This window comes from Somniosus microcephalus, chromosome 1 (genome assembly GCF_052327205.1).
Source record: "Somniosus microcephalus isolate GS21.2 chromosome 1, FLI_Smic_1.0, whole genome shotgun sequence".
Lineage (NCBI taxonomy): Eukaryota > Metazoa > Chordata > Chondrichthyes > Squaliformes > Somniosidae > Somniosus > Somniosus microcephalus.
In genome coordinates this window covers 23,461,033-23,481,430 of record NC_140987.1, presented here as the reverse complement: position 1 = coordinate 23,481,430, position 20,398 = coordinate 23,461,033, and the positions used below count along the sequence as shown (strand labels likewise).

At 49.2% G+C, this 20,398-nt stretch overlaps 1 protein-coding gene across 1 annotated transcript; it reads right to left on the bottom strand.

Annotated features, from left to right (window-relative positions):
• Positions 1-631: 631 nt before the first annotated feature.
• On the bottom strand, positions 632-18,666 carry LOC147123995 (uncharacterized). Its single transcript, XM_085996264.1, has 2 exons — positions 18,185-18,666; positions 632-1,092 (listed from the first exon to the last, which is right to left on the bottom strand). The coding sequence occupies exons 1-2, from the start codon at positions 18,509-18,511 to the stop codon at positions 724-726; spliced, it is 696 nt and encodes a 231-aa protein (XP_085852390.1). The 5' UTR covers positions 18,512-18,666; the 3' UTR covers positions 632-723.
• Positions 18,667-20,398: the final 1,732 nt, after the last annotated feature.

Genomic DNA, 20,398 nt, shown 5'->3' with positions numbered 1-20,398 from the left:
TCTGTTCCGAATGTTCAATAACAGACGTGTTGTTTGACCTTGCCCTCTCTGTCACCCGACTGAAGACAAGGACCCATTTATAAGGAACGAGTTAACTCCTTCAATGAATCCGAGGCAAATTACCTCCAGCCTAGCAGGTCACTGGATCCAGCTTATCTGTACGAGTGTGAGGTCTGCAACTGGACCTGCCTACTCTAATCCCAGATTCCTTTCCCCAATATCCATTTTTATTATCCTGTTCAAAGACTTGTGGGCATTTATAAAGAAAGACAGACTTGCATTTCTATAGCGCCTTTCACGACCACCGGACGTCCCAAAGTGCTTCACAGCCAATGAAGTACTTTTTGAAGTGTGGTCACTGTTGTAATGTAGGAAACGTGGCGGCCAATTAGCGCACAGCAAGCTCCCACGAACAGCAATGTGATAATGACCAGATAATCTGTTTTAGTGATGTTGGTTGAGGGATAAATATCGACCATGACATTGGGGAGAACTCCGCTGCTCGTCTTGAAATAGTAGCCATGGGATCTTTTACATCCACCTGAGAGGGCAGACAGGGCCCCGGATTAACTTCTCATCTGAAAGATTACGCAAGATAAATGTTTAATTGCAATTTGCGAGGAGGTTTAGAGATATTAAAAGTTTTTATTAATACATATTTGTTATGGGGAGAAAAAATGTATTTTATGACAAATTCCCTGTTATATTTTCTTTTTAAAAAAATCAATAATATCTTCTTGGTCTCCAGGGACCCTGGTACAGGGGTAACTCGGCTGCCACACTGCTCCAGTACTCCACAGACTTGAGCTGCGAGTTGCTCTTGTAGTGCGGGTTCTCGGACAGCATGTCCTCGATAAAAATGTCCTCCGGCACGGGCAGGAACACACAGGAGTTGGGGCCGATCTTGCTGAACTTGGAGGCGTTTGGCCGCCGGTGCCGGAAGCTCAGGCAGTCCCCGTCCTCGTCGCTTGCCGAGCTGGTGTTCCACTTCTGCTTGGGGGCCCGGCGGTGGTACTTCCTCCGGGCGGCCATCACCTTCTTCCGGCTCTTGGCCTTCTCGGCCATCTTCAGCGACGTCTTGGAGAGGTGCATCTGGTAAACGGCAAAAGAGTCAGTATGTCAGATCTTCCAACAGACCTTGGCCCCAAACTTACAGCATTGTATGTAATGTATGTACCTTTAAGGGGAGAACTACTTTTTACAGCTCCTGTATACTGTAGTACCGGCAGTGACCACACCTGTATATAAACCCTGAGTAGTGATCTGTACAATTAGTTCTAGAGTAACCCTCATTCAGTAAACACCTGTTGAATTGTTCCCTGCAGTCTTTTTGTCTGATTATTGAAGGACACAACATTAAGATACACGGATCTAACATTGGCGACGAGGTAGATTCGAACCTACCTGCAACTCTGCATCACTTCCCAGGGATTCGCTCCTGGAGAACAGTGGAAGAAGGTCGAGTCCAGAAGCACGGGCGTCGACCATGGGCAACCGCCCAGTCATCCAGCGGAGATTTGAGCATCGCAGGGGAGGCTGTCGAGAGCCAGGCTTGGCTTTCCAGTCACGGTGGTCCAGCAAAACGGGCTGGCAACAGGTACTGCGCAGACTCTTCCTGGACAGCGACGGGCTAGAGCCCGACCGAGCGGCACAGAAAAAGGCCGAGCAGCGTCAACGGGGGAGAGAGAGAGGGCAGAGTGCACAGGGCGCAGCCGGTGTTCAGGGCTGAGCGGCGTCAACGGGGGAGAGAGATGCGAGAGAGCAGAGCGCAGCCGGTGTTCAAGGGCCAAGCAGCGACAACGGGGGAGAGAGGCGCGCAGGAAAACGCAAGGCGCTCCCATTGCCACGAGAACCGCAGAGAGCGGCGTTGGCAGCAGCGCACGAAACCCACAGGGCATCGCCATTTGCCACGAGGACCGCCGAGAGCGGCATTGGCAGCAGCGCGGGAGACGCCATTTTAAGCCGCAGCGGGGAAGAAAGGAAAGCGCGGGAGACACCATTTTAAGCCGCAGTGGGGAAGAAAGGAAAGCGCGGGAGATGCCATTTTAAGCCAGTCTAACCACACCCAAAAATGCCGAAGAGTGGCAGTATCACAGCGTTCGACAATGAAGTCGAAGATTGGACGACATATGTCGAACGCATAGAAGTATACTGCAAGGCGAATGAAGTGCCAGATGACAAGAAAGCGCTGGTATTGTTGAATTCAATGGGTGCAAAAACATATGGCTTACTACGAAACCTATTAACCCCAGAGAAGCCAGTAGAAAAGGATTTTGAAAACATAGTGTCAATCCTACAGGACCACTTAAACCCCACACTGCTGCTGATAGCAGAAAGATTTAAGTTTCAGAAAAGGAACCAGCATAAGGATGAAAGTAATGCTGAGTATTTAACGGAACTGTGCAAGCTATCGAAACACTGCCAGTTTGGAACGGGACTAGCAGATACTTTAAGGGACAAGTTTGTATGTGGGCTTCAAAGTGAAGGAACCCAGAAACAACTTCTATCAGAAAAGGATCTTACGCTGGACAAGGCTTTCAGCATTGCAGTATCACACGAAGCAGCAGCACGGGGCGCTGCAGAGATACAATGGAGAACGCAAGAATATGGCACAAATGAAATGTCATACGGAACAGTGAAGTGCTATCGCTGCGGCAGAACAACACACGACCATAATGATTGCCGGTTCAAGGACAAAGTGTGCAGACAGTGTGGAAGAGTAGGACACATAGCAAGAGTCTGCAGGTCGGGAAAGAAAACCAGCAGCAAGAAATCTCCACAGGAGAAGTACAAGAAGGTACATAAGGTGACGGAGAGTAGTTCAGACGAACAGAAGAGTGATACAGACTCCGGAAGCAAGGAGCTGGGTTGTCTGAAACTACATAATGTTATCAAAACGGAGGATCACCAAACTATCTGGGTCACGCTCAAGATAGCAGGAGTCCAAGTGAAAATGGAATTGGACACAGGATCAGCCCTAACAGTCATAAACCGAAGGGACTACAAGCGGCTATTCTCACATATACCCTTGAGAGATACAAAGATTGGATTGTCTTGAAGACGTACACGGGGCAAAAAGTCTACCCCAAAGGAAAAATAAGGGTGAACGTTATATATAACGGCAAGGAAACACCAAAAATGGACCTATATGTATTGCCAGATGGAGGACCACCACTGCTAGGACGTGAATGGATCCGGAAGATACAGCTAGATTGGCATTCCATACAGGCACTGACTGTGGCTGACAAAAAGGATGACGACGTCGCACCTGTGCGACTTTCAAAGATCCTAACTGACGCGAAGAAGTGTTCTAGCAAGGACTTGGAACACTAAAAGGCATGACAGCGATGATTAAAATTGAAGAAAATGCAAGCCCAAAATTTTTACGGCCCTTATGCGATCCGCCCAGCCATCGAAGCAGAGCTGGAGAGTCTGGAACGTTCAGGTGTACTGTCCAAGGTAGACTGGAGCGAGTGGGCTACACCCATCGTCCCTGTGATGAAAAAGTCATTGAGCAGCACGCCTGGGGAACCAAGGAAGGTTCGCATCTGTGGGGACTTTAAGGTAACAGTGAACCGGGTCCTTCACTACGTACAATATCCACTTCCGCGGATTGAAGATATTTTCGCCTCGCTATCTGGAGGGAAACGCTTCACTAAGATTGATCTGGCCCAGGTGTATCTGCAAATGGAGGTAGAAGAAGCATCAAAAAAATACCTCACAATCAACACCCATAAAGGTCTCTACCAATACAACCGGCTGGTATTCGGGGTAGCATCAGCTCCGGCTATTTGGCAGAGGGCAATGGAACAAGTCCTGCAAGGGATCCCAGGGACCCAGTGTTATTTGGATGACATCCTGGTCACGGTCGAAAATGACAGTGATCAACTTGCCAACCTGGAGCAGGTGCTCACTAGATTGCAGGAATATGGGCTCCGAGCTAACCGCCCCAAATGCGAGATTTTTAGAAAACAGATCTCGTATTGTGGCCACGTTATCGATAAAGAGGGGTTACATAAGTCCCCAGAGCAGATTGAGGCAGTAGTCAAGGCTCCAGCACCGGAAAATGTGTCACAACTGAGGTCGTTCCTCGGGCTGGTAAACTACTACCATAAGTTCTTGCCAAATTTGTCTAAAATACTACACCCACTGAACACCCTACTGCAAACTGGGGTGCCATGGAAGTGGAGTGATGAATGTAGATGAGCTTTCCAGAAGAGCAAAACACTAATCACATCGAAAGAGGTATTGGCCCATTACAACCCGGCATTACCAATTCGGTTGGCATGTGATGCGTCATCCTACGGCATTGGAGCGGTGCTGTCGCACAAATTCTCGGACGGCTCAGAGAGGCCAATAGCCTTTGCGTCACGATCACTAACCTCAGCCAAGCGTAACTACGCCCAGATTGACAGGGAGGCCCTCAGCCTAGTGTGGGGAGTGAAAAAGTTCAATCACTATCTGCACGGGCAGAAGTTCACCTTGCTGATTGACCACCAACCACTTGTCTCCATCTTTAATCCAAAGAAGGGCGTTCCGGTGATGACTGCGCAACGGCTACAAAGATGGTCCCTTTTTCTAGGGGCGCACCAATATGAAATCGAGTATAAGGGCACGAAACAGCATGGAAACGCTGATGGGCTATCACGCCTGCCACTGCCTACTGCGGAGGAAGCACCACCAGTGGATCCTGTCGAAATATTTCATTCAACTATAATTGAATGCTTGCCAGTAACTAACGCTTGTATACAGAATGTAAGATCCATGATCTTTAAGGTATGATGTTTCCCAATAACTACACGGAGGCTGTAACTTAACAATCAACAGGTGTTTACTGTAGGAGGGTAGTCTCAAGACTGGGGGTACAGAGGCATGCGCAAAGCTTATATACAGGTGTGGTCACTGCCGGTACTACAGTATACAGGAGCTGTAAAAGTAGTTCTCTCTTAAAGGTGCATACACAACAATTCCTCCCCTTTTAGATTAGCAGTACCCATAATATTCAAATAACAATCAACACTTTAACATGCACATTAAACAGAAATAGTCCATTTATAGATTCAGTCTTTGAGGCGGCTTCCTGACCCTTTCTGGATAACGCCTTTCCTGAGGTTCTTGTTCTTGGTGCAGAGGCGATTCTGGCTCCCTTTCGTCGGTTAGTTCATCTGTTTCCACTGCTACTGTTTCGGAGGTATATGCTACCGGTATGTCGGGTTCATCCCCAGGTTGCCATTTCTCAGTTCGGTAGTCACAAGCCAAGACTGGTTGGCCTACATTGAAGCTCCTTGTCGGCTTCTCATTGATGTGCTGGAATTGTTTATCCTCAACATTCCTTCGCACATTTGGCCTGAGCAAATCCAGACGAGATCTCAACCTTTGGTTAAAGAATATCATGGCCGGGGTCTGGTTGGTAACTGCATGTGTCGCATTTCTGTAGGCTAACAGGAAATTGTCCACCTTATGCTGTGGTGGAATTTCATCATCGCACATGGCCTTTATCACCTTTTTAAAGGTTTGTACGAACCTCTCAGCCAATCCATTTGTGGCTGGATGATACGGGGCGGATGTGTAATGGCTTACCCCATTCCTTTGCATAAATTTTCAAAACTCTTCGGACACAAACTGTGGTCCATTATCAGAGCAAATCTGCTCTGGCAAGCCGTTCCTGGCAAATATGGTCCATTGGACTGCAATCGTTTTCTCTGTAGTGGTTGAGGACATTTTTATCACCTCAGGCCATTTCGAGTGAGCATCCACTGTTATTAAGAACATTGAGTCCATGAATGGACCAGCAAAATCAATATGCACCCGTTGCCATGGAGAGGAGGGCCACTCCCATGGGTGTAGAGGGGCACGTGGCGGTGCAATTTGGACCTTCTGGCATCCTGAGCAGCTCTTGATTAGGTCCTCGATTTGTTGATCGGTCCCCGGCCACCACACATAAGCCCTAGCAAGGCTTTTCATTTTCACCCCTCCCAGATGACCTTCGTGAAGCTCATTTAGCACTCTCTCCCTTAACTTGGGTGGAATTACCACTCGGGACCCACACATCACTATCCCCTGGCATACTGACAGCTGTTCTCTTCTGGATGAGAATGCTGGCAACAGTGAGTTGCCATGTGTTGGCCATCCCCTCACCGTCAAATCATATACCCGAGACAGTGTCGGATCATTGCGGGTCTCCTTCTCTATATCCGCGTTAGTTACTGGCAATCGTTCAATTGTTGATGAATAAAATATCTCGATAGGGTCCACTGCTGGTGCTTCCTCCACAGTAGGCAGTGGCAAGCGTGATAGCCCATCAGCGTTTCCATGCTGTTTCATGCCTTTATATTCTATTTCATATTGATTCGCCCCTAGAAAAAGGGTCCATCTTTGTAACCGTTGTGCAGTCATCACCGAAACGCCCTTCTTTGGATTAAAGGTGGAGACAAGTGATTGGTGGTCAGTCAGCAAGGTGAACTTCTGCCCATGCAGATAGTGGTTGAATTTTCCCACTCCCCACACCAGGCTGAGGGCCTCCCTGTCAATCTGGGCGTAGTTGCACTCGGCTGAGGTTAGTGACCGAGACACAAAGGCTACTGGCCTCTCCAACCCATCCGGGAATTTGTGCGACAGCACCGCTTCAATACCATAGGGTGATGCATCACATGCCAAACGAATTGGTAGTGCTGGGTTGAAATGGGCCAACACCTCTTTTGATGTGATCAATTCTTTACACTTCTGGAAAGCTCATTTACATTCGTCATTCCACTTCCATGGTACCCCCATTTGCAGCAGGGTGTTCAGTGGGTGTAATACTGTAGACAAATTTGGTAAGAACTTATGGTAGTAGTTCACCAGCCCGAGGAACGACCTCAGTTGTGACACATTTTCCGGTGCTGGAGCCTTGACGACTGCCTCAATCTTTTCAGGGGACTTATGTAACCCCTCTTCATCAATAACATGGCCGCAATACGAGATCTGCTTCTGGAAAAACTCGCACTTGTGGCGATTAGCTCGTAGCCCATATTCCTTTAATCTAGTGAGCACCTTCTCCAGGTTGGCGAAGTGATCACTCTCATTTTCGCCCATGACCAGGATGTCGTCCAAATAACACTGGGTCCCTGGAATCCCTTGCAGGACTTGATCCATTGCCCTTTGCCAAATAGCCGGAGCCGATGCTACCCCGAACACCAGCCGGTTGTATTGGTAGAGACCTTTATGAGTGTTGATCGTGAGGTATTGTTTCGAGGCTTCTTCTACCTCCATTTGCAAGTACGCCTGGGCCAGATCAATTTTGGTGAAGCGTTTACCTCCAGATAGCGAGGCGAAAATATCCTCAATCCGTGGAAGCGGATATTGTACGGAGTGAAGGACTGGGTTCAATGACACCTTAAAATCCCCACAGATGCGGACCTTCTTTGGTTCCCCAGGCGTATTACTCAATGACCTCTTCATTACAGGAATGATGGGTGTAGCCCACTCGCTCCAGTCTACTTTGGACAGTAGTCCTGAACATTCCAACCCTTCCAGCTCTGCTTCGACGGCTGGTCGGATCGCATAAGGCACCGGTCTGGCCTTGAAAAACTTTGGGCTTGCATTTTCCTCTATTTTAATCATTGCTGTTATGCCTTTTAGTGTTCCGAGTCACTCCTGGAACACTTCTTGTGCATCAGTTAGCATTTTTGACAGTCGTCCAGGTGTGACGTCGTCATCCTTTTTGGCCTCAACCTTCAGTGCCTGTATGGAATGCCAATCTAATTGTATCTTCCGGATCCATTCACGTCCTAGTAGTGGTGGTCCTCCATCTGGCAATACATATAGGTCCATTTTATGTATTTCCTGGCCTTTGTATATCACTTTCACCCTTATTTTTCCTTTGGGGCACACTTTTTGCCCCGTGTACATCTTCAAGACAATCTCTGTAGCTTTCAAGGGTATATGTGAAAATAGCCGCTTGTAGTCCCTTTGGTTTATGACTGTTAGGGCTGATCCTGTGTCCAATTCCATTTTCACTTGGACTCCGTCTATCTTGAGTGTGACCCAGATAGTCTGGTGATCCTCCATTTTGATTACATTATGTAGTTTCAGACAACCCAGCTCCTTGCTTCCGGAGTCTGTATCACTTTTCTGTTCGTCTGAACTACTGTCCATCATCTTATGTACCTTTTTGTACTTCTCCTGTGGAGATTTCTTGCTGCTGGTTTTCTTCCCTGACCTGCAGACTGTTGCTATGTGTCCTGCTTTTCCACACTGTCTGCACACTTGGTCCTTGAACCAACAATCCTTCTGGTCGTGTGTTGTTCTGCCACAGCGATAACACTTCCCTGCTCCATATGACATTGCATTGGTGCCATATTCTTGCGGTCTCCGTTGTATCTCTGCAGCGCCCCTTGCGGCTGCTTCGTGTGATACTGCCATGCTGAAAGCCTTGTCCAGCGTAAGATCCTTTTCTGATGGAAGCCGTTTCTGGGTTCCTTCACTTTGAAGCCCACACACAAACTTGTCCCTTAACGTATCTGCTAGCCCCATTCCAAACTGGTAGGCCTAGAAATTGAGTTGACGCCGCGCCAGGGCTTTAGCGCCAGAAATTTAGCACCGGCGCTAATTCCCTTGCGCGCGCCAAAAATTCAGTAGCGCCGCGCCCAGACGGCTGCCGGCGCTACTGGCGGGCGTGAGCGCCTCCCAATGGGCGCTGAGTGCCAAATTGCGGCGCTAATCCGGCGCTGCGGCACCCGATGCGGTGCGGCAGGCTGGGGAAGTGCAGGCCTCCTCCTTCAGTTAAGGAGGAGCTGCCTGCACCCGCCCGCTGTCCGTTCAAATATTGAAAAAATGAGCCCGGCACCTCGGACAAGTGCCGGGCTTGCAGGCCAGACGCATCTGTTCCGCGGGGGGGGGGGGTGGAGGAGTCCGGGGAGGGAGGTGCGGGCAGGCAGCCGACGGGAAAGCGGCCGGCCGCCGCGCGACCTTAATGCGCCAGCGCTAACTCGGGGAAGACTCGGTTGCCAGAGTCTTAGTTGCGGCTGCCACGGGCGAGGCGGCCGCAACTGAATTTCGGCGCTGGGGCCCATCGTCATGGCAACCGGGACGCTGCGCACACCGATGACGTCATCGGTGCCGGCGCAGCGCTACCGGCTTAATGCCGACGGAAGGGCCCCACTCAATTTCCCAACTGGCCATAACTCCGGCGCTAGGCCCTCTAGCGCCTCAAATGCGGCGCTAAGGCTACTCAATTTCTAGGCCGTAGTGTTTTGATATCTTGCATAGTTCCGTTAAGTACTCAGCATTACTTTCGTTTTTATGCTGGTTCCTTTTGTGGAACTTAAATCTTTCTGTTATCAGCAGCGGTGTGGGGTTTAAGTGGTCCTGTAGGATTTCCACTATGCTTTCAAAATTCTTATCCATGGGCTTCTCTGGGGTTATTAGGTTTCGCAGTAAGCTATAAGTTTTTGCACCCATGGAATTTAACAAAACCAGTGCTTTCCTAGCATCTGGCACTTCATTCGCCCTGCAGTACACCTCAATGCGTTCCACATATGTCGCCCAATCTTCGACTTCATTGTCGAACGCAGTGATACTGCCACTCTTCGGCATCCCTGGGTGTGATTTAACTGTCTAAAATGGCGTCTCCCGCGCTCTCCCTTCTTCTCCGCTGGCACAAAATGGCGTCTCCCGTGCTTTCCTTTCTTCCCACGCTCGCCCTTCTTCTCCGTTGCGGCTTCTAAAATGGCGTCTCCCGCGCTCTCCCTTCTTCTCTGCGGCTCAATGGCGTCTCCCGCGCTCTCCCTTCTTCTCCCCGCGGACGCAGTTCAGCCCTTGAGCCCTGGCTGTGCTCTGCGCGTTCTCCTGTGTGCCTTTCCCGTTGCCGTCGCTCGGTCCTGAACCCGGCTGCTGCTTTACCCTCTCTCTCTCTGTTTTGTTTTTCCTCGACGCCGCTCGGTTTTCAACCCCCGGCTGCGCCCTGTGCGCTTCACCCTCTCTCTTACCCCGTCGACGCTGCTCGGCTTTTTCTCTGCCGTCGGTCGGCTCCAGCCGCCGCTGTCTGGGAAGGGTCTGCGCTGTACCTGTTGCCAGTCTGTTGCTGGATTGTCGTGGCTGGGGAACCAAGCCCGGCTCTCAACAGCCTCCCCTGCGATGTTCGCTCTCTGCCGGATGACTGGGCGGTTGCTCGTGGTCGACGCCCGTGCTTCTGGCCTCGACTTTCTTCCACCGCCCTCCCGGAGCGAATCCTTGAAGGGAAATGCAGAGTTGCAGGCAGATTCGAATCGACCTCGTCGCCACTGTTGAATCCGTGATTCTTAAAGTATGATGTTTTCCAATAACTACACGGAGGCTGTAACTTAACAATCAACAGGTGTTTACTGGAGTAGGGTAGTCTCAAGACTGACAGTACAGAGGCACGCTCAAGGCTTATATACAGGTGTGGTCACTGCCGGTACTACAGTATACAGGAGCTGCAAAAGTAGTTCTCTCTTAAAGGTACATACAGTACAAGGATGGAGGTGAGTGGAAACACATCCAGACCCTCCAAAGCCTTTCCATTTAATAGGCTCACCTCAGAAGTATGGTGGAATACTGATCGCTGGCCTGCTTAGGTGCAACCACAACAACGCTCAAGAAGCTCAACACCATCCAGTCCATGAGATTGGCATCCCTATCACTGGGTTCAATATCCACCCCATCTCCCCCACCACCGCTCTGTGGCAGATGCACTGCAGCAACTCACTCAGGTTACTTCGGCAGAACCTCTGCCACTGAGAAGGACAAGAGCAGCAGCATCATGGGAACACCAACACCTCCAAGTTCCCCTCCAAGTCGCAGACCGTCCCGATAAAATAATAAATGGGACGGAAAAGGTTAATCCGGAAAACTGTGGCATGTAGGACAAGCGGGCACAGGTTCAAACAAGTAAAAAAGTAACTTTAAGACTGATTCCGGAAGGTTTTCCTTCATTCAGAGAGTGATCAGGATTTAGAATGGACTGCAGGGCAGAGCAATGGAAGCAAAACCCCTGTTAGCATTTAAGAAACAATTTGATGCAGCAATGGGTGGGGGGGGAGGGGGTGACGGGCTTAACGGCCTTCCTCATCTCGAAGTATCTTGTGATCCGACGAGTTAGAGAGATATCTCCTTTCCTCCAACATCGCTGGGTCACTACTGTATGTGGGAACGGTAGTGTGGTGGTTGTGTTACTGGACTGGTCATCCAACGCATGGGAGTTCAAATTCCCCCGCATGGCACGAAGCTGTAGGATTGTCCAAAAGCCCAGCCAGTTCACTAACGTCCTTTAGTGGAAGGAAACCTGCCGTCCTTACCCGGTCTGGGCCTATAATATGTGACTCCAGTCCCACACAAATGTGGTTGACTCTTAATTACCCTCTGAAGACTATCAGGTGCCGGCTATTTTTCAGAATATTGCATCACATTTTGTGAAGTCATTCTGATTGCACATTGCAAGAGAATGCATTGGCGCAATCTCACCACTTCCCCCCCACCCAGTGCCCGGCATATCGGGATGAATGAGGTGATCGCATGTTTCCTCTCCATTACTACGGAGCTAGAAGCTGATACAAGGATGGCAAGGGAATTCTTCATGTTGAGACCTACGGCATCGGCGATGCTTTCCTTTGGTTGAGGCCTCATTGTCCTGGACCAGTGGAGATCCCATGACACTATTCGAAGAAGAGCAGGGAGAGTGCTCCCGATGTCCTGGCCAATATTCCTCCCGAAACCGAAACCGCCAAAAAGAGAATAATCCTAGAATCATAGAATGGTTACAGCACAGAAGGAGGCCATTCAGCCCATCGAGCCCGTGCCAGCTCTCTGCAAGTCCCACTCCCCTGCCCTTTCCCCCGGAGCCCTGCAAACTTTTTTCCTTCACGCACTTATCCAATACTCTTTTGAAAGCCATGGAGTCATTCAACTGGTCATCCAACCTCATAGTTGGTTGTGGGGTCTTCCTCTGGGCAGGACCTTGCTGCGTGCAGTGTGACTGTAATTCATTTGTGCTTTGGGATGTTTCTGAGCTCATCCGAAACTCTGCTGCCCGTATCCGAACTCGCACCAAGTCCCGTTCACCCATCACCCCCTGACCTACATTGGCAACGCCTCGATTTTAAAATTCATATCCTTGTTTTCAAATCCCTCTATGGCCTCGCCCCCCTCCCTATCTCTGTAATCTCGTCCAACCCTACAATTCTCCGCGATCGCTGCACCACAGATGTGCCAGCTGAAACTGACTTTGGCATTCTCCTACAAAAGAAGGGAGGCAAGAATGTCGAACCACTCGGTCGCAGCCAAAGACCACTCCATGTGAGTATCAGTGGCGCGAAAGCATTTGCAATTATTACTATCAACTAATAAGTGAACTCCTGGGAACCAATGCGCTCGCTGACCTACATTGGCTCCCGGTCCGGCAACGCCTCAATTTTAAAACTTTCACCCCGTTGTTCAAATCCCGCCAAGGCCTCACCCCACTCCCTCTCTCTGTAACCTCCTCCAGCCCTCCAACCTTCCGAGATCTCTGCGCTCCTCCAATTCTGGCCACTTGCGCATCCCTGACTTACAGTGGCTCACCATTGGTGGCCGTGCCTTCAACTGCCTGGGCCCTGAGCTCTGGAATTCTCTTCTTAAACCTCTCTGCCTCTCTCTCCTCCTTTAAGATGCTCCTTAAAACCTACCTGTTTGACTGAGCTTTACTTTTTTTTTATTCGTTCATGGGATGCGGGCGTCGCTGGCGAGGCCAGCATTTATTGCCCATCCCTAATTGCCCTTAAGAAGGTGGTGGTGAGCCGCCTTCATGAGCCGCTGCAGTCCGTGTGGTGAAGGTACTCCCACAGTGCTGTTAGGGAGGGAGTTCCAGGATTTTGAACCAGCGACAATGAAGGATCGGCGATATACTTCTAAGTCAGGATGGTGTGTGACTTGGAGGGGGTAATGTTCCCATGCGCCTGCTGCCCTTGTCCTTCTAGGTGGTAGAGGTCGGGGGTTTGGACCTTGCTGTCGAAGAAGGTCATCTGTCTTAATTATATGGCTCGGTGTCAAATTTTGTTTCATAACATTCTGGTGAAGCGCCATGGTATGTTTTACTGCGTTAAAGGCGCTATATAAATGCAAGTTGTTGTTGTTGTTTCTGAAAGGCTTGGTGAGACGGCGCCACACATTTGTAGCGCTCCTTTAAACTGCTATTAATGTCCATAAGTGGGTCTGCTGTACTGCCACGATGAAGCTCTCCCAATGATGATTCCCTGCGCGCTCAGTGTCCCCCAGAGCCACGGGTAGAAAGAGAAGAAATCTCAAATTCACACAAGAAAAAGACTTACAACAAAACAAACAGTGCAGCCGACGTCAGAATACGGCATAAGAACATAAGAAATAGGAGCAGGAGTCGGCCACACGGCCCCGTCGAGCCTGCCCCGCTATTCAATAAGACCATGGCTGATCTTCCACCTCAACTCCACCTGCCCGCGACAAACCCGGGGAAGTCCCCACTCTGATTACAAACAGGACCATGCCTATGTTTCTTTCTCCCTGTAATGAACTGAGTATAATTCTCAGAGATTGCTAGTTTCAAAGGTTGCACAGTGACATGAATCAGTCATTCATGAAAGAAAGACTTATGAAATAATACTGAGCAGCCTATGGGTGGCGCTGTCCAGGGCAAGTATAAATACTCGGGCACGGGCCCAGCTTGCGCAGGACATTCTTAACAGGAACTAGTGAAGGACACAACTAGACCTCCATGTTGTAAAACAGTTGATTAAAGCTTTGTTTAACGCTTAGACCAAGTGCCTAGTAGTTTTCTTACATCACACAGTGCCACGATTTTGTTAGCAGGTCATTAACGCTGGGGGGGTGGAGGGGGGAGCGCTGCTCTTTCTCTCTGAAAGAGGAGCCTCACCCCTCTCCTTCCCTCAAAGGGGGAATATTTCTGCTGTTCGCTACAGAATGATACAGCACAGAAGGAGGCCATTCGGCCCACCGTGCCTGTGCTGGCTTTTTGAAAGAGCTATCCAATCAGACCCACTCTCTCGCCTTGCTCTTTTCCCATGCAAATGTTTCCTTTTCAAGTATTTATCCAATTAATTCCCTTTTGAAAGTTACTGTTGCATCTACTTCCACCACCCTTTCAGGCACTGAATCCCAGACGATAACAACTGTATCTATAGAATCTATAACAAGTATCTATAGCAAAACTATCAATGGGTTGTTTAAACTCACATTCATAATTTCACTGCGCGTAAAGGGATCCACTGCCGGCACAGCGCAAAACGCCTAATTAGACAATGACGTTGCCAAATAATTTTATTCACTTAACCATTCTATTATTTTATCTGTTTTTAACAGGGCTGTTCGCTAGAGTCTAGAAGAATGAGAGGTGATCTCATTGAAACATACAAAACTCTTACAGGGCTTGACAGGGTGCTTAGATGCAGGGAGGATGTTTCCCCCTGGCTGGGGAGTCTAGAACCAGAGGTCACAGTCTCAGAATAAGGGGTCGGCCATTTAAGGACTGAGATGAGGAGAAATTTCTTCACTCAGAGGGTGGTGAATCTTTGGAATTCTCTACCCCAGAGGGCTGTGGAGGCTCAGTCGTTGAGTATATTCAAGACAGAGCTCGATAGATTTTTGAATATTAAGGGAATCAAGGGCTATGGAGATAGTGTGGGAAAGTGGAGATGAGGTAGAAGATCAGCCATGATCTTATTGAATGGCGGAGCAGGCTCGAGGGGCCGAATGGCCGACTCCTGCTCCTATTTCTTATGTTCTTATGAAAGAGCAGGGGGGGAGTGGGCTAATTGGATAGCTCCTTCAAAGAGCCTGCACAGGAGATGGGGGGGGGGCGGGGGGGGCGCACGATGGGCCGAACGGACTCTTTCTGTGCTGTAAGACTGTTGTACCAAGTTCGGCAAGATGCTAACAATGGAAATGCAAACTGGATTGCAATTACAGCAGAAATGGGCACACTGTTGTTACGGATAACCGAAAACATATTTATGTCATTCTCGTCGCTGCAACAAATGCATCACAGTGCAGCCACTGCCTACTTCATCAGACAAAGTTGTGATCGCCCCTATTATTGTTACAAAACAAGCGCTCTACTCGGAGCTCCGACACGGCAAGAGAGCCCCAGGTGGGCAGAGGAAACGCTTCAAGGACACCCTCTAAGCCTCCTTGAAAAAGTGTAACATCCCCACCGACACCTGGGAATCCCTGGCCCAAGACCGCACAAGGTGGAGGAGAAGCATCCGGGAAGGCGCCGAACACCTCGAGTCTCTTCGCCGGGAGCAAGCGGAAGCCAAGCGCAAACAGCGGAAAGAGCGCACGTCAACCCAAGCACCCCACCCACCCGTCCCTTCAACCACCGTCTGCCCCACCTGTGACAGAGACTGTATGTCCCGCATTGGACTCATCAGTCACCTGAGAACTCATTCTTAATGTGGAAGCAAGTCATCCGCGGTTCCGAGGGACTGCCTAAGGGAAGCCCAGTTACCCGAGCATTGGGATTTTGCTCCGCACTATAAGAGCAGACCTTCCAACCTGAGGGAGCAGGTCTGCAGGTTGGAAATTTGCTGCCAAGTTTGCTGGATCAATTCTCTCTCTGAAATGTACGATAATTTGTACTTCATTTTATTCAGGATATGGAAATATTACCATGCAGGTGGCAGGGAAGGAATTTAAAGATAGACTAGCTAATATCTGTGACAGTTTGGAGAGCACGTTCTAATAGTTTGCTTTCGAATGTGATCTGGATTCAATTATTATTATTTTGTGTGGCTGATATAGATATCGTGCAACAACTATAATTTTACCCTCGAGAGGGTACAGAGATTTACGAGGATGTTGCCAGGACTGGGGAATTTTAGCTATGAGGAAAGATTGGATAGGCTGGGTCTGTTTACTTTGAAACAGAGGAGGCTGAGGGGAGATTTAATTGAGGTGTATAAAATTATGAGGGGCCTGGATAGAGTAGATAGGAAGGACCTATTTCCCTTAGCAGAGGGGTCGATAACCAGGGGACACAGATTTAAAGTAATTGGTGGAAGGTTTAGAGGGGATTTGAGGGGAAATTTCTTCACCCAGAGGGTTGTGGGGGTCTGGAACTCACTGCCTGAAAGGGTGGGGGAGGCAGAAACCCTCATCGCATTTAAAAAGCACTTGGATATGCACTTGAAGTGCCGTAACCTACAAGGATACAGACCAAGAGCTGGAAAGTGGAATTAGGCTGGATAGCTCTTTTTCAGCTGGCACGGACGCAATGGGCCGAATGGCCTCCTGCTGTGCTGTAAATATCTATGATTCTATGATTTTCATTGAGGTGGTTAAGCCGGATAATTGCGTCAGGAGCAGCGGAGCGTGTCGCTGCGATGCCTCCGCTGTATTTGTGAATGGGGCATTGAGCCGTTCTCTGTTCCATGGTCGGTTCTGGGTGAACACAGTTGCACACTGGAGAGTTTTTAATTCTCCATTTGTGCATCAAGTATCCGCATCTGCCACGGTTTGTGCGGATGCGGTTTAGGAGCCAATTAAACAGCTTGTGCGGTTAAGAGGAGATTTGATAGAGGTGTTCAACATCAGGAATGGTTTTGACAAGAGTAGAATAAAAATTATTTTTAACCACGGCCCATCATCAGAGATAAAGAAAGAGAGATATGCTGGCACAATTAAAAGAAAGGTAATAATTCATCAGCGAGAATCAGGAAGCGCTTCTTCACACAAATAGTGGTAGAAATTTGGAACTCTCCAAAAGGCTGTGGTTGTCGGCACCATTGGACAACAACACTCAAGAAGCTCGACACCATTCAGGATAAAGCAGCCCGCTTGATTGGCACTCCATCCACCACCTTCAACAGTCACTCCCTCCACCACCGGCGCACTGTGGCTGCAGTGTGTACCATCTACAAGATGCACTGCAGCAACTCGCCAAAGCTCCTTCAACAGCACCTTCCAAACCCGTGACCTCTACCACTTAGAAGGACAAGGGCAGCAGACGCATGGGAACATCACCACCTACAAGTTCCCCTCCAAGCCACGCACCATCCTGACTTGGACCTGTATCGCCGTTCCTTCACGGTCGCTGGGCCAAAATCCTGGAACTCCCTTCCTAACAGCATTGTGGGTGTACCTACACCAGATGGACTGCAGCGGTTCAAGAAGGCGGTTCACCACCATCTTCTCAAGGGCAATTAGGGATGGGCACTAAATGCAGGCCTAGCCAGCGACGCCCACATCCCATCAATGAATAAAAAAAAATTTTTTTAAACCATTGGAGCTTTCAAGACAGAGAGTGATAGATTTTTGTTGGGTGAGGATATCAAGGGATATGGAGTAAAGGCAAGAAAATGGAGTTGAGGAACAGATCAGCCATGACCTAATTGAACGGCGGGGCAGGCCCCATAGGGCTGAATGGCCTCCTCCTGCTCCTAATAAACAGCTGCTGAAACATGACAGAGTTTCCATGGGAACCAGCCAGACTCACAGTGGAAGAGTAAAGAAAGAAAGGACTTGCGCTTTTCACAATCTCAGGACGTCCCAAAGCGCTTTACAGCCAACAAAGTGCTTTTTGAAGTGTGGTCACTGTTGCAATGTAGGAAACACGGCAGCCAATTTCTGTTTTCCCGGACGCAAAACTGCCCCCCCCACCCCCACCCCGCACAGAGACCATCTGCTCACTCAGGCAAAGGATCCCACGACACTATTGGAAGAATAGCAGGGGATCCTGGCCAATATTTTTCCCCCCAACAAATACTTCAAAGAGATGATCTGGTCACATATTTCATTGCTGTTTGTGGGAGCTTGCTGTGCGCAAATTGGCTGCCGCCTTTCCTAAATTACAGCAGTGACCACACTTCAAAAAAGTACTGCATTGGCTGTAAAGCGCTTTGGGACGTCCGGTGGTCGTGAAAGGCGCTATAGAAATGCAAGTTCTTTCTTTGAATGTCAGGGCAGGATCCGATGCCCCAGTTAAACAGCCTACTGTTTGCATGGCTGTGCATCCAAAACTACTCATTCCACACAATGGTGACTGTACACCAGCACCAGTTTGGTTAAGTGGGTTAAGTCCATGCAATCATCAAAGGCGTTTTCTTTTTCTCTTTCAAAGAAATGGATGAGGTAGGCAAAATATTATTGACCGATCAAAATGCCACCTTATGTAACGTAGCTTCCTTTTCGTGTGGCTCGGCTGCAGTGTGAACCTTACTTTGCTCTTGGTCTTGGTGGCGCATTTCACCCCATCCCCATCGCCATAAGCTGCATCAGGCTTGCGCCAGGATTTGCCTTTGAGCGCCTGCGTGCTGAGGCTCCTCCTGCCCGGCTTCAGCTCCTCCCTGTCCCCGCACTCGGAGGCGGTGGAGACCGAGTAGGCGGCGTCTTCCTCGTCCCGGAACAGCCGACTCTCCCGAACCAAGCAAGCGGGAGCAACACCATCATCATCATCATTGGCCAGAATGTCCATCTCTCGCCTCAGGGCTCCCCGGGGGGGGAGGTTGACCATAAAAGTTTTTTTTGAAAAGTCTCTTTCTCGCATATACTTGAAATAAATCTATCTGACGATTTTTGTGTGTGTGTGTGTGTGTGTGTCCAAGTTGTGGCCCAATTATTGTAACATTGGCTGACAGCACAGCCCCACAGAGATCAGATAGATGCCTTTTATAAAAGTGGATCGTGGTTTTTAGCTGCCTCTGTTACAGGGTGGCTGGAATCTGCCCTGAAACAGCAACATTCTCAATTCTGCACAACAGTTTTGACCGTGTTCCAATGCTATGGCAACAAGAATTAAATAAAATCTGCACTGGTCAACAACAACAAAAAGGGGGACAATTCCTTATTAAGTATTTGCAAAGATTAGTTTGTTGACTCTAAAGCCTGCACATCTGCCAATGCACTTTATTATGTTTATGTTAATGTATTACAAGCCAAATGTATGTTGAATGTTTAAATGTCTTAATCTAAATGTACACTCTCGGGAGCCGCAAGCCTACATTTCGTTGTACTGCACTTGTACACTAACAATGACAATAAAGTTGATTGTTATTATTATTATTATTCACAGTGGGTGAAAAATATCACTGGATAAATATTGGCTTTTCTCGATATTGCAATGGTACTTGTTCTTCAAAAGTACTTAATTTTCTGTAAAGCCCTTCCCAATGGGGTCGTGGTTTATGTTACTAGTGTAGGAATTAACGAATTCCTACGAATAATGGAGATCGACACAAGAGAACAATCAAACAGGTCTTTACTCAACGGAGATGCCACGAGGACTGACTGGGCAGTCCCGTGGTTTGCGACGTGACGTCATTGCGTTTGCCCGCGTTTTCCCGTGCTCTTAAATGGGCCACGCCCCGTACATGCAAACTCTATATACAAAACACAGTAATGCCTAACACAATGGTACAGGTTTAGGCTGGTGTTAGAACATCGTTAAAGATAATTATATACAGTTAGCCAGAGTCATTCAGTAGTTCTGCCACATGCGCCCCCCAGAATTCGCTTTAATGGACAAAGTCAAATGGTGAGGGGGTCTGACGAGCCTATCAGAACGACTCCTGTACTCTCGAGGCGGAGGCTGCAGGGTGGCTGGCGGTCTGGCGGGCGGTCGCACTCGGTCTGCCGTAACGACGATGGGTGGCTGACCCCATCTCGGTGGTTGTGCTGTCTCGACGGGGGGGTCGAGGTCCAAATGTGCTGGCTTTAAGCGGTTGACCGAAATGTGGTCCGATTTACCACCGACATCTACCGTGAAGGTTTTGTCCCCTGCTTCCAACACGTGGAAAGGACCGGTATATGGGGCCTTGAGTGGATCCCTATGTGCGTCATGGCGAATAAAAACGTATTCAGCCTTGTGAAGCTCCGTGGGAACGTGTGACCTCTGCAGCCCGTGGTGCGAAGTGGGCACCGGTGCGAAACATCTGGCCGCCTCTTGGTGACTAGCAAGCTGGGCAGATGCGGACCAGGGTTCCGTCGATGTTGGTAAGAAGTCCCCTGGGACTCGCAGCGGCTGACCATACATGAGTTCCGCTGATGAAGAGTGAAGGTTGTTGTGTATGTACCTTTAAGAGAGAACTGATTTTATACTGCAGTACCGGCAGTGACCACACCTGTATATAATGCCATAGCAGGCTTCTGTACTTCAGTCTTAAGTTACCCTCTGTTCAGTAAATACCTGTTATTATTGTTCTTCTGTAGTCCGTGTATTATTGATACTCGGACACTACACTGGCGACGAGCAGGTTCGAACTCACCTGCAGTACTGCATCACCTCACGGGGATCTTTCCCTGAGAAGAAGCTTCTTGGAGGTCGAAGTCAGAGCAACGGGCGTCGACCGTGGGCAACCGCCCAAGGATCCATCGGAGTTCGGAGAATTGCAGGGGAGGCTGTGGAGAGCTGGGCTTGGCTCCCCAGTCAAGGTGT

What these genes read in the sequence shown, in the direction of transcription:
- LOC147123995 (XM_085996264.1), bottom strand. Translation starts at nt 18,511, where the DNA reads ATGCGAGAAAGAGACTTTTCAAAAAAAACTTTTATGGTCAACCTCCCC. An exon ending in CCACCAAGACCAAGAGCAAA is followed by an intron (nt 1,093 to 18,184) that starts GTAAGGTTCACA and finishes GCCGTTTACCAG; the next exon opens with ATGCACCTCTCCAAGACGTC.